This window comes from Hylaeus volcanicus, chromosome 3 (genome assembly GCF_026283585.1).
Source record: "Hylaeus volcanicus isolate JK05 chromosome 3, UHH_iyHylVolc1.0_haploid, whole genome shotgun sequence".
Classification (NCBI taxonomy): domain Eukaryota; kingdom Metazoa; phylum Arthropoda; class Insecta; order Hymenoptera; family Colletidae; genus Hylaeus; species Hylaeus volcanicus.
The window spans coordinates 7,510,747-7,531,747 of NC_071978.1; the positions used below are offsets into that span (position 1 = coordinate 7,510,747).

At 38.5% G+C, this 21,001-nt stretch overlaps 1 protein-coding gene across 2 annotated transcripts in view; it reads right to left on the bottom strand.

Annotated features, from left to right (window-relative positions):
• LOC128873343 (neurotrimin) overlaps nucleotides 1-21,001 on the bottom strand; it is a 319,219-nt gene that overhangs the window by 41,800 nt on the left and 256,418 nt on the right. The window contains exon 11 of one of the 2 annotated variants that reach the window (XM_054116864.1): nucleotides 5,540-5,708. The exons of the other annotated variant lie outside the window; for it this stretch is intronic. Within the exon in view, the coding sequence (XP_053972839.1) occupies nucleotides 5,668-5,708 (41 nt within the window). The 3' untranslated portion in view covers nucleotides 5,540-5,667. Of the gene's footprint in view, nucleotides 1-5,539; nucleotides 5,709-21,001 lie in introns of those variants that run through there. 2 annotated transcript variants of the gene reach the window in all.

The window sequence follows — 21,001 nt, forward strand, 5'->3', positions numbered from 1 at the left end:
CATCAAATATTGGTGTATGTATTCACATCTTTGAAAATGTCTACTAGAATTAAAAATAGCATTCAGTAGATCATCTATATCTTATGTATAGTTAATACAATGTAGTATAATAAATTCAAATAGTATCGGAATGTCTATCAATAACCACAATGCACTGATCGGCGTAATTAGCTGAAACTAAGCGCAAACACGGGTCGATTTATGTTTCCCTCGGAATGCCCATGCATTTTCTGCAAAGGGTTTGTTCCTGACGCTAAACCACGCTGGAAGCAATTCGTTCTGCGCTCCTGCCCTCGGTGCAGCATATTTACAGGACTTCTGTCCCTGATTGGCTGGCGCCAGTGATTTATCGTCCGCGTGAAAAACGAATATCTATCTGCAATCCCATAGTTCTTTTTTATTCAAAAAAATAACGGCGGTCGGCGCGGGAACTATGTCAATTCGCGGATTGCCCGTGGTGCGCGCGTCATTTTAGGAAATTAACTAGCAAACTTGCAAATCGTTGTATGGCCTGATGAGGACGCGAAATTGGATTACGATGGTGAAATACGATAAGCATCGTGTTCGGTGTAATCGCGTACAGTTCGAATCAAGTGTGCAGGATCCACTATTCGTCGATGTAAATGAAACAGACAATAGGAAACGTGTCGATTTCTGGGTCAATTCATAGTGTCATTCTTTTTATAGACATGCAATAGGAACATTTATTAATCATTGCTTTTTTAAATTAAAAAAAAATTGAGGCCGAAATAATTCCAACACACAAAATTCATGAATATTTATTCAGCTCAAGAATTATTCTCATCACAATTTGTTTAATATATTCTCTGTTATTAATGTATTATTTTTAATGACTCTTTATAATTATAACATTCCAGGAGGTTCAAAATCCTCGAGCTGTTTCTCAGCAAATAACTTGTCCCTCGTGCTATGGCGTCCCAATTTACAACTAGTTTTACTTGGTTCTCAATAAGTAGAATGTGGACGTACTAGGTCAGCCATAACCATCAACACTTGACTGACTACTGCTTAGCAATCCTTTGTAACATTGTCGCACGTTTAAGAGAATTTATTGCGTCATTCTGATATATAGAGTGTATAAAAAGTACCTGTTTATGTCCTCATTAGTGTTTAAAATTAAAAGTGAAGGTAACGAGAAAAATGTTTAACGTCCTTCGATAGATATATGCAAAACTAAATTATTCTCTTTGCAAGAGCACTTATTACCTCGTCAACTATTTTCTGGATATGGTAAATTAAATGGTATAGTACTACGTCAATAGTCCCTTTCACATTTACCTGGCGAAAAGACGCAGTGCTGCGTTATTGATCGCGAAACCGTTAATTACCGTTTCGCCTTACCCTTTCGCAACCTAGATGCATCGACCATCGAGCAACGACGCGATTACGATTCAACACCTTCCCGTCCCAATCTCCAGCGACGACGCGGTCGATAAACTACCCGTGACAAATGAAACCCGCCGATGTTACGTTCTTACAATCCCAGCGCGATCGCTGGCGATGGGATCGCTTCAGTGGCATGCTCATGAAATGCCGATACGTATCAATTACTGAGTATCTTGGTTATTCATGTTTAATCCTCGACGAATCGAGCCTTTCTGTATTACGTGGACAGCCAAGAAGAATGTTCTTTAAGGAAGAGAGACGAATAAAAATATTTATTATATAATTATGTATGAGTGCCTGGGAATAAAGGGTTTGAAATGAAGTTTTCGACACAAATTTTTAAAACGCATCGCGTGTAATCAATTTCATGAGTGAGTTTATCAGTTTTCTGATCATTTAGTAGAGTTTAATGAACGTGTTATGACAGAAAATACTTTGACTGTTCCACAAATCAGCCTAGTTCCATTAAAATGTGCCATCGTTCCTCGTAAGCACCTCGGAATCGTCCCGCAATCATCGATACCCATCGTATCAGTCCTACCGCCAGCAAGGACACGTCTGAAACCACCCCCGCACATTTTCTGATTCCCATCGAAATTTCGAGGGTAAATGCACCCAACGTTATCAAAACACATTCGGAGTTCCATTACCACTCCGACGTCTACATTCTCCCGAATGCAGCTCGCATTAAAAATGCGCGAGCGTATCCCTCTTTCATTCCCCCCCGATGCCGTAACGCGCGGTAATCGATCTTTGATTCGAAATCTTTCGGCGCCAGGAAACGTGCAACCATCGGGCGGACAAATCCCTTCCTCTCCGGGCGTCTTCGTCGCACCGTTGGCCCGCGAGCGGGGCCTGGGTTGCCCCTACGCAGCCCCCGCCGACAGATAAAACTTCATCCCGCGCGCTTCGTTTCTCGCACCGCTCCCCGCGCCATTTATATACGATTTTTCTCGTAATCGCGAACATCCATTTACGACGGGCTCCTTCAATTTCTCGTTACCCGTCCCCTCCAGCGTGGCCCGTCGCCCGCCACCCTCGTCCTCGTTTCTCCGTGGCCCGCCTCCTGCCCAACCGACGCCCTTTCGCTATTGATTTACGACGGCTATTTGCAAGATCACGCCGGCCGCGTTAAAACTTTCTACAACTGCGCCGCGCCGTGCCGTGCCCTGTGTCGTATTGCCCGGAGACGGCGATTACGCCGAGTCATCGTGAAGTTCGCTGCCGGGAATTGGACGCTACCCAGAATCCTCCGGGAGGGCGCGAACGCGGCGCCCGCGTACAGGAAGTTATCGCTACGTGATTTTTTTCGGATACATCCCGGGAAACAACGGGGGTACCCGCGACGTGTTACGTCCTGGGGTGGTTGGTTGGGTTTTGGACGGGTGAGTGAATTAGTTAATTAATTAATATAGTTAAATTAAGGCTATGTTAAATTCATATGTCTTTGTACCATAATTCCATGTACAGTGATCTGGAATCAATATCAATATCTTATAAAGTCGTACCTAAACGGTCCCTGCTGCTAAAGTAACGTAATAACTTATGCAAATACTCTAAATCAGAGTTCGTTATATAGAGATTGCCAATATTTCTTACTGTCAATTAATAGCATTCATTAACAATTATGGTAGTCACAATTGTGTTTTAAGTTAAGTTAAGAAATTCCATTTCCTGAAGTGATTTTATATTTAATATTTGAGCTTAACGTAGCTTCACCTTTCAGCTGAACTTGTCTGTTTGACATTGCCCAACGTGACCTACGTTTATTTCTTCTCACTCCCCTCGGCGGGTGTCATTCTTGCATAACCAACGATCGCCTCCCCCCCTTTGTCGAGGACGGATTTATTCGGTGACCCCGATAAAGTTTCTGTTTTTTCGGGAACCCCTGCGGAACGCGGAGGCGTCCGTCGCGGAAACGATTTTCGATTGTCGCTTGAATACACAAAACGATCGGGCGGTGGGGAAACCGCGCGACTGGGAACTGTACGATTCTTTTGGAAGAAATAAGCGAACGCTATGGAGGGAATATTTTGATTGCGATGATTTTAGTTTTTTGGAACGGCGGGACAAGCTGTCGGGAGATATAACTCGGGACGTACAGTTGCCCTGATCAATTAATTTCGCCGTGCTCGGGAAATAACATGAACTAGAGAATATTATACACGAGTTTAAATGACAAAACAGTAAATACGAAGTATGATATGAAAATGGAATATCCATTTCCAACAAGTATGTACTTAATTATAATTCATAACTCAAAGAAAAAAATTAATATAAACTTAATTTTAAAAGTGTTATTTTTTACACCTCCTATTTTTTATCGCATGTTTAGACCTAATTAGAATGTAAATTTCATGTTACGAAGAATACAGTTAAATTCATCGAACCTTGATTTATTATAAGGCTGAAATATTAAAAATTAATTGTCGTCGGTTAAACCAATTTTCAAAATTACCCTCTCGTCCCTTAATAGCAAACATTGTCGCGTGTAATCGCGCGTTTTTTGAAAATAATAAGAGCCTCGATAATTGATGCAAATGAAAGTGCAAAATGTGCATCCATTAACGGGGACGTATTGATACGTTCGGTAGGGTGAATGGGGTAAAATCAACGGCCGTATCGAACGTAGGCAGCCTGAAAAGCCTGGAAACGAAATCACGAGAGGCTCGTAGATGCAACGGGCTGGTTGAGCGTGTTGAGCTAGTACGGCCATTTACGTCGCCGGTGTACCAAAAGCTAGCCTGCAGCCACAGCTCGAGCACACTTGATTCAGCACTGTCGACTCGTGAATGGATTCCCACTTGACAGCCAGTTAAAACGCCTGTTGCTTAAAGGAATGCATATGAACGCACCACTAATCCGCTGAGAATTCTCTGGCGCAGCTTTTCAACAGATGTTGAGCAAGAACGAGTCAACACTTGTCAAAGAATAGAGTTCCTGCTTGAGCCCTTGGGCCAGGAACGATTTGCATAATAAAGCATTAGATATTTCCTGCTCAGAATGATCAGCAAATTTTCATTACTAAAACTTACAGAATATTTGACACTTGTATTAAGAGGGGAAGAATTTTTTGTATGATTTAAATAATGTAAAATAATTATCTCATGTTAGGTTTTTTCCGGTATTTTTGATGTTCACTTCGTTACTAATATGTAATGTACTGAAATTCATTTAACTCTTTGAGTAATTTGTTGAATAGTTTCATTAAGAAAAAATGTATTAATGTAGTATTTGAAGGCGAACTGAAAATATTACAAAATTTTATTTAGCTTATTCAGCTAATAATTTTGTGATTTCAAGAGCCTCCCATTACTATATTTTTATTATAATATATACACTATGAATTACACAAGTAAAGTGAAAGTGTATATACAATTTGATGACACCGTAGGTTTTACGAATAAAATGATACTATACGTACTGTGTTGGAACTAAAGGAAAAAGTATAGAGAAAATTATGCAGGGGCATTTGTGTTCAAACAAAAGGGTCTCAAACAAATTTGTATCTAAACTAGTTTGAAATGAAGTAGGGAATATAATTTCCGATAAAAAGTTTCAGTGAACATATAATCAGAAGCGCTTCGTTAAGAAGTTATTACTAGAAAAGTTTGCAAGCTATACTTTCGCAGTATTGTATCGTATCCTGAATAATTCCAGACGATGAAAGTTACAGTCGTACACAAGTACCACGTACTTTTATATTTGTATAATTCAAATACAAGTACAAATTACAGTTGGAACATTAATCAATGTTTATCTATTTTTTAATTCCTCATACGACCCATGGGAACATTATATTTACTTTGTAGTTTCGATTCATTTTTGCAAATGAATTCATTATCATTATCTAATTAAATATATCTAATTAATTTTGTGTAACGGAAGTAATATCCAGAGGGAACGAATCAACACGCAGAAATGTTCGCAGGATTGAATTACAACTTTGATGTTTTATTATCCTCAAAACGAGAGCGTGTACAAAAACAGCGTACTCTCCATTCTCAATTAATTTTTAGACGTGAATCATTCCAACTCGCTTTTACATCAAACATATAACGTTTTTAATAAAACATATGTAGAACTCTATTATTATTACACGCACTAATAACTATTTCCCTTCCAATTACAGTATATAATAATTGTGACAGTTACACTGATTCAGTTATTCTTAATTTTATTAATTCACATTACATTAACTTTATTCATCTTTATTAATTTGCATAACATATATTTACCAACTTTACCATAATTTTTAAATCAATCCCGCTTCTCCTGCACCGTGAATACCGAACCACCCTCTGCAAACATATAAACATTAATATTCATTAACGTATAGACACATCTGAGAATATATTATAATTATGCATAATTAATTGCCACCGAATATGCACGCATTTAAGACGAAAAGTCGGTGTACCGTGTTTACGCTTGTATTGGAATTTCGTTTAACTAAAACAGTATTCACAGCGACAGTTCGGTACGTTGAAGTGTCCGCGGAGCTGAACATTTCAAAAGAGCGGGCGCAATTTAAATGCATTCATTCGTTCCGCTTTTTATTTAAAACGAATTCGTTCCTTTTCTTTTAGACGTTCGGAACGCCTGTTGCACGGGCGAATATCCCGTGTAATTTTTTAACACCATAACCGGGGGATCTTCTCGTCGGATGAAGATTGTTCTGGTATGAAATTCCTTTCACGTTTACGCCGGCGTTTCCGCCAGCTTTTTCCTCGATCAGCGATTTCACCTGGCAACAGCTGTTGTGAAAGACAGTCCTGAAAAAGAAAAACGAAGCTGCTCGAGAAGAAACACGAGACCGTTTCGACTCTTCATCTTCGTTCTTGCGGATATCTCGGCTAGCCGGGCTATATTAATTTTCTATGTCGACGGACATTTACCGAAATTGTACCGACGAGCGTTCATCCGTTACTTAAACAGGCACTGTAATCAAGGCAACCTCACGGAATAATTCTGGAAATTGGAGTGGAAATTTTATTGTAATTTTTGCACAGAAAATTACATTTCGTACGTGACGCGAAAGCTTGGGTAATATCTACTCTTATTGAAGAAAGTTATTTTCTATTTTTTTCTTTCATTCTTTATATTTCTACCAACATAGAACGTGACAAAAAACCTTTTATATGTATTTTAAATGTATTTGGACAATATTTTGCAATTCACATTATTTGTATATATGTTTTTTAATTATTTCATACTTAGTATTTACTCATGTTATAATTTCATAATTTCTTTACTCAACTTTTATAATTACTCCAAATTTCAGAACGAAATGTTCGAAATATTTTTTCATGCAATGGAGTCCTAGTGATTTAAAGTGGTCTAGTTAGATAACTCTACCTGTGTAACGTCTGTGAATATCGCGTACTACTTCTTTCCATGTGTAGTAAAGTGATTAATCCCTCTAACACGTTATCTACAACGTCATGCATACATGTATGACACTAATGGTCCAGTTACTGCGCCATCATTTTTTAAAGCGTCATTTTTAATGTGCACAAATGTTAGAAACAAGAACCAAGGGATATTTGAAAGGAAAATCAGTGGAGAGACATTTACTGAAATTAGTCAAGATAAACAAAGTAGATTAAAAGTAAAAGTTACAAACAATCTTATGACTATTTTTGGTATGTGGTACAGATCTGAATATATCGGAATGGTTGTAAACAAATAACACGTGTACATCCCTTAAAAGATGGAAAGGTTGTTTAAGAAAAATTCTTTGAATGAACATCTCAAATTAAATTCTTTGAATTTTTCTTAAAAATTGGCACGAACTTTCTGGACAACCCAATATTTCACACCTTCATTTTTCACGGTAAGATAATAGAATAAATATATACATAAACATTCCACGCACACTTTTCATTCTTTTGTTTTCTACCGTGGTGGATAAAGTGTAAAAATATAAAAAAGAAAGGTCGACGTTAGCTTAAGTCGATGTCTGGCGCTGCACTCGAGAAAGTATTACGTCTCATAAACCAAGAACACTGCGTATGCAGGCTTACGGTTGCTCCGAGGAGACGGCTAGGCAAGCAACCGAGAGATTTAGTGAGATCTTAGGGTAAAGTGTGGATATTGAGGGTATATCACTCACGGGTTGCGGTTACGACACCCCCTTCGCCGGCCCCTCGGTCCTTCGCTAGTTCCTCTTGAGAAATACCAGCCAGGTAAACACCTGCAGCCGAGCGGTAGATACCGAGCGAACATTGCCGGGTTGCTGGGCCGGATCGGCAGCCTAGGCTGGACCATTTGCGTGTGTCCGTGCCATTAGTAACGGAGGGCGCAGTAACATCTTCGACGGTAATGCAAATCGGAAATCCGCCCACTCAATTACACCGATGGAGTCCTAATCATGCGTGCATCGGACCAAATGCTGTAATCAATGTCCCTTACTGCTCCTAATTCGGCGAATGACGAGAATGAGACGGTACTGAGGAGGCACTTGCCGCAGCTGGGATTTCTTCGGCGATACCATAGACGGATACACGCGGGTATTCTGGTAGAGTTCATGTTTGCATTTTGAAACGTTTCGGGTCGATCGATCGGCACTTTGAATTAGTGAGGGTCTTGACGATATACTCCATAGATTCCATATTAGAAAGACATTTTTATTCTCTAGTTACAGTAAGCGTTCAACTGACTATTATATTGGTAAAACTTTGCAAATTGGATGGAACATTGAGGAATTACGAATCTTGGATATGTAGGACTTGTATTTTTGTATCGAAAAAGTCGTGATTAATGGTAAAATCTAGACACAAAGTTGTTGATAAACTGTACGTTCATTTGGTTATATCTTTTAAAAATTAAAGGAAATAGAAGAAAATGATGCACAGAACTTTCATTGCTGCAATTGCTGTTAATCAATGTGAATTAACTGGAATTTATATTTATACGAAAGGTACATGGTGAAATAATGTACTAAAATGTGTTACGTATAGTTTAATTAACATTGTGGTAAGTGACGCGGCATGATTTCTTCATAACTCTTGTTGTAATTAGCACCACTGTTAATAAAGGGAAATAAATGTAATTGGATGAACTGAAGGTATTGAATGTAAACTGGTCACCTCGTTTTATTGAAAAGGAATTGCTATGTAATTACTGAACACGCATGTTACATTGTTATGCTTGAATTAGATTAAGCTTAATAGATATATAATACACAGCGAGTGAACGTTAATGCAAAATCTGTCAAAGCATTCATTAGAACACGAGACACACCGAATCACAATTTCAATTAAAATTTCATGTAATTTTGCGAATGGATAAAGCGATGCGCGTTAGAAATTTTAGATGAGGGATTTGATCGTACAATATTCCTAGTATCCAGAATATATTGGCAATCGATATTTAAATTGACATATCATACAACTTTTACTGGCGCATTGTAGGCTTTGAACATTGAACATGACTTTTAATATTTAATATTACGTTTCATCCTTCAAAATTGAAAGTATGAAAAATGCCATTTATAGAACACTTAAAAACTATTTTTTATATTATAGTAAATAATATGATCAGATTCGTTTGATTTGCATTCAAATATGAGTCTGTATCATTTTTATCAGAACAGAAAATTTTTAGTAACGTTATTGCCTTTGTGTCTATTTAATTCGCGAATGATATTCAATTAATAAGATTTTGAATAATATGTAAAACAACTTTCAGCTACGAATGATACAAAACTAACAGTGCAGATTCATAATGGATATGGCACAATATTGTTAAAATTGGAGCGTAACAAGAATTCCATTTCCATCTCACAGAGCACTCGTCGCACTCGAGTTTTTAATCGAGAATTCCATCAAACCACTATCCTGTATTCGAAACTAACTTCTGTTGTCGTAAACTAACTTCCGACTGTTCGTTTTCTTTAATTACAACTCAAAAAAAAAACTATACATAATCTTTATTTTAATAGAGGGTGGGTTAGTTGGATCTAATATTCGAAAACATTGTTTTTCACGAATTAAATTGAAAGAAATTTTATTAAATGCAATACATTTCTTTGTGTCCCAATTTAATAAAAATTTAAACAAAATTGAACCCAGAACAATCTTTTTCAATTTGTTTCATTCAAAACATTTGTGTTTAAAAATGTAATGAAAACATATCTAAAGGTTAAACGAGATTGAATATTTATTTATTAATTGCTTTCGTTTTTAAATACCAATCCAAGGTAATATGAATAAGAAGAATTAATTTGTGAAAAGAAATTGTTTCATATTTTCAACTGTTATATATATTTTTTCACTAAATTATTTTTCAGTTTTTTTTTCAGGTTTTGGTGGTGAACGGAGTACAGCAATGTTTTGTTGCTACGTATATCAAATAAAAACAAGAAAAACATGCACGATTGTTTCAGTAGTTCGAAGATGTTATACGTTTTACTATTCGAAATGTAATACTATGGAGGAACACAATTTGGTTTGTTCAAGTAATATATCTAGTTTTCTATTTACTTCATTTCAAAGCTCCTCGTCATTCTAATTTTTACATTATTAACTAAACAGTTTATTTTGGTGATCGTAATAGAGACACGCCAGTTATATATGCGAAAAGAACAATTCATATTTAAGTATACTTTAAACGCAAAGTATTTTTTTTCTTAATGCATAACAATTTCATTTCTTTCAATTTATTTAAATAGTCCTTACGAAACGTTATAAACCGAATAGCCCTCATTTTTTTCCCGAAAAACACTTCATTTCATAACAAATCTCAAAACAAATTTCACTTTCAGAAAATATATAATATTTAACAAGTACATTCTTCATACATTAAATCTTGTTCATTTCCTAACAGAGACCGTTTTCCTCCAGGACCACGGCTGTAATTGTCCATTCGCAGCGGAGACCGGTACACGCAGCTGCTATTGATATTTCCTAAGTCGCAATTACCCCGAAAATCAAGACAGATACAGGGACCAGATGCATCCGTATCCCGGAGGACCTATCTTAATTATGGTAAGGTGAACTGGACGATAACGAATGCATGGTCGAGATTCTGCGAGCGTTTACCGCCCGGAGGTGGAAGGGCGTCGGTGATGTGCAGGCTGCACACGAGGGGCATCCACTAATAGGAATTAGCACCAGTAGCACAATACTGTCTCTCCCGCGATATAGACCGGGATCAATCAAATCTCCAATACCGCGGCAAGGTTCTCGATGACTACGTTTACAACGCAGACCGCGAGTTCATCAATCCGAGCCTGCTCAGAGTGAGTCGATATTGGTATCCTCGCTTGCATTGTTATCGCTCAGCCAGCCCAACAGCCTGTGTTACGACGTAGACGTCAACCAACGACGACGACGTACGGTATCTATATGGAGAACTCTGAGGCAAGGCGAGGATCGTCGAAGACGTGGCCGTTGAAAGAAAATCCTGGAAAGGTATTCTCGTATCGCTGATATGGAGAATTCTCGGGGAGGAGGTGGGAGCTGATATTTCGATAAAAGTGATCTGATTGCGCCATTCGACTTTCGTTCTGTTTGCTCGTTCCTACATTCGTTTGTCCTAGCAGGATTGACGGGATATGTTGGATTCTAATTTCTTCAGCTTCGAGCCGGTCGAACATATTATTTCAGTAATTGGAGTAAATTCGATTTCGGTCATTTTTATTTGGTCCTCTTCGATGGACAATACACTGCAGAAATGCAGGATTCATGAAGAGCGGTTTGGGGAAATAATTTTTCCTCTGTCAGGATAATTACATGTCAAACTGAAAATCAATTCTGCAAAGTATCTTGCCTGTATCTTTAATAATTCTGCAGTTCGACCTTTAAGGACTTTGTATTTCTGAAGCAAATAGAAAGCTAAGAATGTATACACGTATTACTTATGAAATTTGTTCTGTTAGAAGTTCTGAAAAGGTCAAGGATCCATTACACGTTTTTATTAGGTAATGGAAAGTTGTTTGTAAACGCGTGATCCACCGAACGACGATATGGCAGGCTTAATTAATAAATTGAATGATAGGGGAGCCTGAAAGGGGCCGAGAGGGTGGCCTCGTTTTTCTAGAAAATGGCTCTTGCAACGCAGTCTTTCCTTCAGTCTCCTCCAGATGAATAGCCACCTCCGTTACATTAGGAAGGCCGGCTAACTGAAGCAGCTTGATTAATTAACGTGTAATTAATGAGTGCCCGAATCTAATAAGAAGCTTGCGGTGTAATCACCCGGAAATTTATCATGCGCGAAAATAAGCCAAGTTTCCACTGCGACACGGCGAAAAATGCTGCGGAATTTCCCTTCTCCCTATCCCCCCCCCTCCTCGTTTTTCACGTGGTTCGCGTAGCGAATTGTTTTACATTCGTGTGCCCCAGCTCCGGAAATTACTATTTGCATGAGTTTCTCCGCTTGAATGTTTGAAAAGCAATATTTGCCATTTATTGTTCGCCGTTTCGTTTCATGTTTAACGAAACTTATCTTTTTATTAACCCCTCGCAGAGAAACATGGCGTCCATTATTTTTTATCCCACGCTGCGTTGTACACCTCCATTGTGGACGTTTAAAGGTGCACATTTTGTTTGGACGCAAACGCAACAGCAACGAATGGCGAGAAGTATATTTTATTGGGTGACTGGGGAATTTTTGGCCAAACCTTGGTGCCGCGGTTCTGCGTAAAATGGGCAAAAAGTGCGCGAACACGGTTTGCTGGACGCTTTGTTAAAAAGTTATGACAAGAGTGCGAAATGCATGGGCTCGGAAATAATGGGATTGTTGTTGGGACGCTACGGGCTAGTCTATTTATTATAAGGTTATGGTGGGGATTTTTTGGACATAGAATTTCATTGTATAATAGTATTTCGCAAACGAAATTAGATTACTTATTCTACAGTATTATTTTGATACAGGTGTCTATTTTAGACAATTCTTACTATTATTATGACACACGTGGTGGAATCTATTATTCATTATACATTCTTTTTATTATATATATATATATTTTTTTTTTTTACTATTTCTTAACGTATTCACCGCCAACTACATCTTAATCGCTAATACGATCCTTTTCACGCGTAATACTAACCGAATACTCTGTTAATTAGGTCAAACGACGAATCAAACCTCCCCAGCTTGATATTCCCCACCACCTATGGAATCCACAAACTCCAATATCAGATTCAACGATTCTAATTTCAACCCATTAAATAATTCCATCGTAGGCGTCGTCTGTCTCCACTCGCTGATTCACCCTTTTCCTATTCTTCACACCGTCAACTCATATTCGACCAGTGGTTGTGCAACATTAATAGACCCGCGGCCGTCCTGGCAGCGTCCTCAAGGAAAGTTACGCCAGAAAGTCGTTGACGTTGAATACGATTTTCCGGTGAGGGCAGACCGGGCGTCGAGTGCGTTTATCTTGCCGAACGGACTCGTCGAAAGCTTTGCTAGGACAAATTAGCCCAGGGTAGACTTTCGAGATTTCCGAAACTCCGGGAACTGCCTGCTACGAGACGCATGGACCCATTCGTTTTTGTCTTAGGAAAACGGCTGTGTGCTTCCCGAAGTTCGTTTCACCGGAACGTTCTTTGAGACCTTACGCGCCCCGGATGTGCACCTATTCTCATCTAGCCCCGTGATGAATGGGTCTCGTCGGGAGACCTCGAACGATCCCCTCGTAAACAGAATTTGCATTCTAATATGTTAACTAACGTCTAAAGGCACTTCGTCGAGAAATTGCGCGAGTCTCGAGGCGTCTCAGGCTGACGCCGCTAATAAAATTTTAAAAGGCGATATTCAATTTTAAGTTATTCTTGAACAGACTGGAATAACCGGTGCAGTTTCAGTATGATTCATTTTTTTTCAGTTGTTGTTCTCAGTATTTATAACTCAACAAAAATTAATGCGATTTATTGGCTAGTAATGATGGGTAAAGTTTAAATACTGTATCTAGCGTGAGACTAGATTGTACCGAAACATCAGCTTCGGTATCTACATATTTGGTTTGTCATGGTAGGCACTATCTAAGAAGCAAATATTATGATAAATGAAGAATCTTTTGCCAGGTTATAGTTTTCGTTATTTTAAGATCGTTACAATTTTATTAATTAAAAATATGTAGTTTCTTTGACGCAGTGATGTAACTTATAAAGAAACAAACAAGTTTGACTACCTTTAAATATTGAAGAATAATTTTTTAATTTTCAAATAACATTGATCAACAATATGAAATTATTTTTTGTTATGATTTCGAGTTGACTCAAGTGTTATACATTTGTAAGTGCTTTGTTTCTTATTTCCAGCCTTTCTTTGTTGTAAAAATTGTTCTTTCTAATGCAACTTTAAAATTGTAACTCTCAATTTATATATAAATTGTTATCTATATGTTCTATCCGGAAAACTGTCAATAGTTAAATACCCAATACGTCCATTGAAATAGTAAATCAATGAAGGTATTTTCGTTCTGTTTGCTTTCCTTATCGAAAACAATCTTTTCCAGGAAATTATACAGGAAGTAAAAAGTTAAATTTATACTCGAATCGTGGTCGAATTTTCCATTTCTGGTCGTTAACATGTTTTTTCGGAACGGTTCGCACAAAACCACCATACTTTTTGGACCTAATAACATAGTCGGTGGATTTGGCGCGGTCGTCCGCATGGAGTCTGCACAGTTCGTCGCGCACATGTACGCACACACGGTATATACATCATTCAGGTTCGTTTGGCGTGTAAGAGGATTTTCGTGTACCCACTTGCCGGAAAGCGGAGCGTGTAAACTTTTTACCGAAAACATGCCAGCAAACCAGCCTTTAACTTGCGTGAACAGAAATCTAGAAATCTTCAGTTCAATTTGATACGTCCCCGAGTCTTGACCCCGTATCGACAAATATTATTTTTCCGTTTCTTCGTTTCCGGTCAAGTCTGACTTTGTCTAGTTACAGTATTGAATATCCGACTGGTTCTGGAAGTTTACACGACAATGTCAACCCATGTCGATTGATATCTGTGTATGTGACGATATATTTTATATGTATACATATTTTCATGTATTTGCTACATGACATTGTTTAGACGTTTTATGATCATGAATACATGTATTGGTTCACGATGGATCACTATGTAAACACGGATTTTGAAACGGAAAAGTTGTACAAAAATGTACTATAAATTTAATTTTTTACGAATATTCGACTTACGAAAGAATAATTTTCTTTATGCTTTAATCTATGGCCAAAGAAACATGTGAAAGTTTTAGAAATATTCTTATATATATTTATAAATAATTGTGGTGAAAGAAAGTCACATACGATTAAATTAAAAAAATGAAAGGTCCATTCGTCACTTATGAGCATCCATATATATATATTCAATATTTAAATGAATTTAATTATAAAACCATTATAATGGACCCATCGCTGCTCGAGAGTGATGAAGTTTTAATTTACCAATATTCTGTTTGGGATTGGCACTGTAACGAATATCAGAGTATGCACGAAACAACGATAAATAACCTGCCCTCGACATAATTGCGCGGCAACCGAAAATTCCTTAAACGAGAGTTTGGACAGCACCTTCAACCCTAAATCGATCGAACTTTTTCCAGGTCAGTGCATATTTCAGATGGCACCTATGCCAGCGGATAGTATACAATGTAATGGCTGGGTCTGGACATGACGGAGGCACGTACGTTTCGGTGTGTCGGTGCTCATTAGAAAAATAGACACGTTCTTACACGACTCTACACCTGACCACACAGATGTGCCAGTTTATAAATGTGAACAAGTAGAACGAGGAAAGAACGATCCTGCGTAAGTAGAAGCATTACTATTCAATATAGTTTCTTATAATCGCTGTACACTATTAAGAACTTACAATTAATTCTAGAATGTACTTATACCTTTCTAACAAATGCGTTTATCGTTGAAACTGTCACAAAGAAGAAGTATCTCTACCCTGTCTCAACGTCTACCTTCTTCTTCGCAAACCAGGATCAGTCTATTTGCCAAACACCAATCCTGCAGCCTTCAAACCCCAATTCCAGGTCAATAATCACTCTGAAAGCTGCATTATTCATTCAAACTGTCACAAATAAGAAGTATTCCTGCCCTGTCTCAACGTCTATCTTGTTATTCGTAAACCAGGATCAGTTTATTTGCCAAACACCAATCCAGCGGGCTCCAGATCTCAGTCCCAGGTAAACCACCTCGCCACCAACCGCCCCACTCGGATCTCCTCGTGTACAGATACGGATTGTCTTCTCATACGTCGTCTTTTTCTGAGAACAGCTCATTAGTCGTCTCCGGTGGTCGGCACTGTGGCTCATTTCCCAGGAACTGCTGGGACAAGGTTGGATTGGCCGTTGGACCGGGTGGACGGCAACCGAGGGTGAAAATTTTTGGAAAATTGAAATATTTCAGGTCCGGCCAGCCGGCTCGGCCCGAGACTCCGGGAAAAGCTAGGACTGAGCACGGAACACGGGGCGGAGAGTATTTGGCTCGCGTATATGCGCTCCGTCGTCGGCGACACAATAGATTTACGTATTCGGCCGAAAGAGGTGGAACAGTGGTACTACGATAGCCGCGGGGAATCAGCAATCTTGGCAGCGTACCAACTGTCGCAAATAGGTATGCACCACTGTGCTAACAGTAGGGAGGGACGTGCGATTCTTTTCCCTTCGGTTTTTCACGTTTTTTCTTTATGACTCACCATTCTCGGACATGCACACACACACACACGTAGTCAAACACGTATGGGTGGAGGTATCGTTCATAATTATTCGAACGATAGTGAATTTTAATTTCACAACCGACATTTCGGCTTATGGTGCGCGTTAATAATTTATGGAAAATTTATGAACGAGTGGTAGGCGAAAGTTTCGCTGCGCTCGTGATTGAGAAGGTGATCGATCGTTTTTTAATTCAGGGAGGAAATGCTCTGGACAAGGTATCAATTTGTTTTTTGGAGCGAAGAAAAGTTCTGATATTTACTAATTGAAGATATCATCAATAATACTCTTCGAATTTCCTGTATCAACGAGGTTCAGAACTATTTGCACTCTCAAGCCCCGAAGAATCGCCCTGAAGAGCAGTCCACAAGAAGAAAGAACGCTCAGACACCAGGAAACTCTCAGTTCTTGAATACACGCTCCTACGATCTTGACTCTCTTAACCAAACGTGCACAACGCGGATTTACTCTGCGTAGCACATTTACTGCAGCACTCTTGTACAGTCAAGTAATTAGTTTTCGGTAAAGGAACTTGTTAAATTTCTACGTACTGAATGTCTTTCCATTATGATCGGTAGGATGTTTTAGACGAAATTGGAACACCATGAGTGATTTTGGAAAATTAGGAAAATTCGAGCAATGTAAAAGAATTGTTTGTTAAAAGAGTTCCTTTGATACAAAAAATGAAAGAATGACCCATGAAGAGATGTTAGCTATTAAATAAGCAACTGACGAAGAAACAAACAAATTTTTAGACACCTCTTATTTCAACTAGAACATTTTCTTCAAAAATGTCTTTCTTGGTTTGACTGCATTGAAATTCGTAATTTGCCACTGTTACTGTTATTATTATTATAACCTCCCATATTCCGTTTCAAAAGGAGCGCTAGAAAGTTTGGAAGGTCTGCGTCGGCATTTATTTGCATCCGCGGGTGAAATTTATTGGATTCGGGGGAAGGGGAATACGTGCAAAGTGTTCTTGCTTGCCAGTTCCTTTCCTTTTTTTAACCGCGATTCCCCGAAGCAGCCCTGTGAAAAATTGTGCACTTCGAGGAAACCGCGTTTAAATTTGCATCCGCGCGCCGCAATTATCGCTAAAACATCCAATATCCTGATTTAACAAAATACATTAAACGAGATGGACAGTGTACATTCGATGGAAATATGTTCCACGAGGAGTGCACGAACGTAATGACATTACTCAAGAATATTCTCGTTTTGACAGAAACCACGAATTGCAATCCCTCTAAAGTTTTAAATTTTGTACTTGTATACTTCAAATGTTGATCATTTTATATTTCAAGTAAGACAGAAGAGGTGTAGATAATAAAAGTGAATTTTTTTTTTTATATAATTAATCGCCTGGAATTTAATTCTTGATTCTTTCCTCTGCTTGCCTGATGATAGCGACATATACTGTAGGATTCATAGAACGTTTTACAATATTTTCTTTGCATCTTTAGAGAAGTACGTAATCTCGACTTGAATCCTTTCTGCCAAGCATTAGACAAATGTTTAGACTGTTACGACTGAATTATTTGCGCCATGGAAACTGTTGAAACCTTTAGTAGCAATTCAGCAAATAGAAGTACCTTTTCAGCAGTAGAGTGTGATCTAGAAGCTCCCCTTATAGAAGACTGTTTCCATCAAAGAAATTTGACCAATAAAACAAGAAAAAGCTTGCTAAAAAAGAAAACGTTACTAATGAATCCACAAATCGAATTTAAAAAAATAGTAACCCTTAATAATGTTCTGCATGTTCTAGTCGACACTCGCAATAAGTTCGCATAGTTAGCTGCACGAGTTCCAACGAAATGACCCGATAAATTAAAGAATAGTGGATGGAATCGTAGATTGGACTTGGGAATAGCCAAGCCGGAACCGTCTATTTGCGAGAAATATCGATCGACGGGTGCCAGAGTGGCGAGGTTCTAGAACCCACGAAGAATTTCCTCCTTTGTACAGCGACGTTTTCTGCACGTCTTAGCCCTGAACCCTTCGCCGTACAATGGCAATGAAAATGACTGTGGGCGCGAGGACGAAGGCGCAAAGGCACCTTGATACGAGGGTAGCCCGAAAGCCACTCGATAAGAGGTCGTTCCGAGGATCTTGAGTAGGTGCGACCTTTTTCTTTTTATGGAGGCCAAGGACGAATAGCTCAGATAAGTGTGTGGTCGATCCTTCGAGAGCGAGGGTAGCGTAGATTCGAAATGTAAAGCGTTACCGTGGAATCTCGATTATCTGAAGTAGGGTAGAAAGCTTCGGAAAACTGGCTTCACACATAATTGGCCTTGGAAAGATGGAAGTTAGGTATACAGGCTTTAATATACCCAGACTTCGGTGAGCTCGTCTGGTTTCTCGAGTGTGAACAATTTTTTGATTTTCCAGGATGGAAGTTTCTGAGCTGGTAATCCTTATTTTCCTGTGTGTTTGGGATCGATGGATAGTTTATGTCAAGGAAGAAAATGACCCCCATCGAGGAGATTTTAATTTTCGAAGAATTTATTAACCTGTTTGTACTTGAATTCTATTTTATTAAAGATAAAATATCCTCCACGTGCTTCGGGGTATTTAATGTTGAATAAATGTTATTGAATTAAAAAATGCGAATTTTCATAATTACAGCCAATATCATTACACATAATACATGGAATTTTTTACATACAATTTTTGTACACGTATATGTAACGTTCTCTACATACTCTATTCTACATACAACTAAATTAAATTGCCGAAATGGCTTCAAGAATAGAAACATTATAGATCGATAAATTAAATTTCATCCTAGTATTTGCATGAATCCATCAATCGTGAAGTAAATTTATGATTTAATGAAATTGTCGAATTGCTACCCATATTCCATTAACGAGAAATGTTATGCACAGAGTTGGGCGTGTCTCGAACATAGTATCAAATTAGTTGAATTAAATACGAGTTGGAAAATTGACTATTTGTTGCTGCTTCGTCGATGGCACGAACCCATTACGAGTATAACAGCTGATTATAAATATCTAAAGTAAAATTGTTAAGTAATTCGGATCAACCCGAAAAGGATATTTTATGTAATATCTGCTTCCTGCCTGAAAATTATGATCGAACATAATCATATTTAAATAAACTGCCGTTGTGCATTTCGCGTTAAGCCGAGGCTTAATGAGATATTACGTTTTATTATTACCGTATTCGAAATACATTCGTAATTCAAATGAGTACCAGTTTACCTGTCGGTCCATCCTAATTACTATGCCCATGTTTTACGAAGTCATTAGCCAGAGTTCCGGTTCGTCAATATCTGTTGTGCAGGTGGGAGTTGGGGGAAGGGGTTAATAAAGGACGACATGTTGCGATACAAAATTTTCTCTGTGACGCATCTACGATAATTAATTCGTTTTCACGTTTGCAACAGTCATCGCGAGACAATGAGCGATAATCTTAATAGTGTACACGACGAATCGAATATAGTTCAACGGTAATGGAAATTACACAAAATTTTATTCAACGTTCGGCTCTTTATTCTAGAGTACCACCGAAACGAGAGATATTCGCGAACGAAAATCGTAGCTCGAACGTTTGGAAGCGAAGGATTTTTTTATCGCATTAAAAGGTTGTTTCAAGGGAAAATTTCTCCGTAATATTTCAGATCGGTTTTTCAATCATATTTCGCAACGAGATAACGTTCCCCTCCGTAAAATCGAATTCCTTCAAACGTCATTCACTGCCTTATTAACGAGGAAAGTTTGCTGCAGAAAATGGTCCACTAAATTCGTTTCGTATATTAATCGCTCTTTAATTCATCCTACTCCTTTGGTAGTTCCACAGTTCCACAGTTACTAATTAATTGGAAATCCTACTTAATTAAGCGACTGACGAAAAATCGATAAAATGTTTACCAAAAAGCATCAATTTTAAAATGTATCAATAATTCAATGGTAGATTGCATTAATTCTACAGTTATGTAATAAAATTCGTAAGCAATACAGCGCTAGAATTCTGAAATGCTTCAAGTATAAGACGCTTCAATACCGAATGCTTCAAATTAAAACAGTATTAATGCCAAACCGTTCCTTCAACGGTTACTATAATAAGTACTGTCTAATCCAAGCTCGAGCTAGATCTATAAACAATGCTGAATTAATTGAAACTTCATCTCTAACAACATTCCACGAATGTTCGACTAAAATGAGTATAATTTAATAATAACCCCTACCTACCGGTCAACCATTTAAACGGACAGAAGTTTAGCTTCCGTGCGATAGCTCTTTTTTTCACCTGTCGGTCGAAAGTTTCCCTCGAAACGAGTGTCCATTGAGCGCAGCAAAATCGACGCTCGACCAAACAGAATCGAGGTTGGTTCCAATGCAGCGTACAGTCCAGACCAAGCCTGACCAGACCAGACTGGACGGACGATGTGATTCAATCGATACATGCAGAGTTTTACAGTTCTCGGTCCTCGCACCTCCAGTCAGGACATTCCTAACGAGGTAAATATGAGGGGATCGGGGACTTAGAAGGGGGATCTTTTAGGATCGGATATCCAGGCAGTGAGAATGCAGCCCACGTAGCCACATGGGCCGAGGAGATATAAGGAACGGGAGGGAGGAGTTTCGAGTTCCATCCAGGCTTTCACGATATCCATGGCGAATCGCCTTGTATTCACCCTTTCCCGCGTTAACCCCTCCCCCCATCCGCCGCCACACCACTTTGTTATCCTTTCTTCCCCACCTCTTTGCACTTCTTGAAATCCAGGTGGAGGTCAGGAACACCTATACTCGTTCGGAATGCTTGAATCAGGGTGGAGATCCGAGACCGGAATTTTCAGATGGGGAAACCACTTACCATGTTTATTTGTGTATTTATTTACGCTATTTTTCTCAGTATTCAAACTATTGGTACATTTTTATA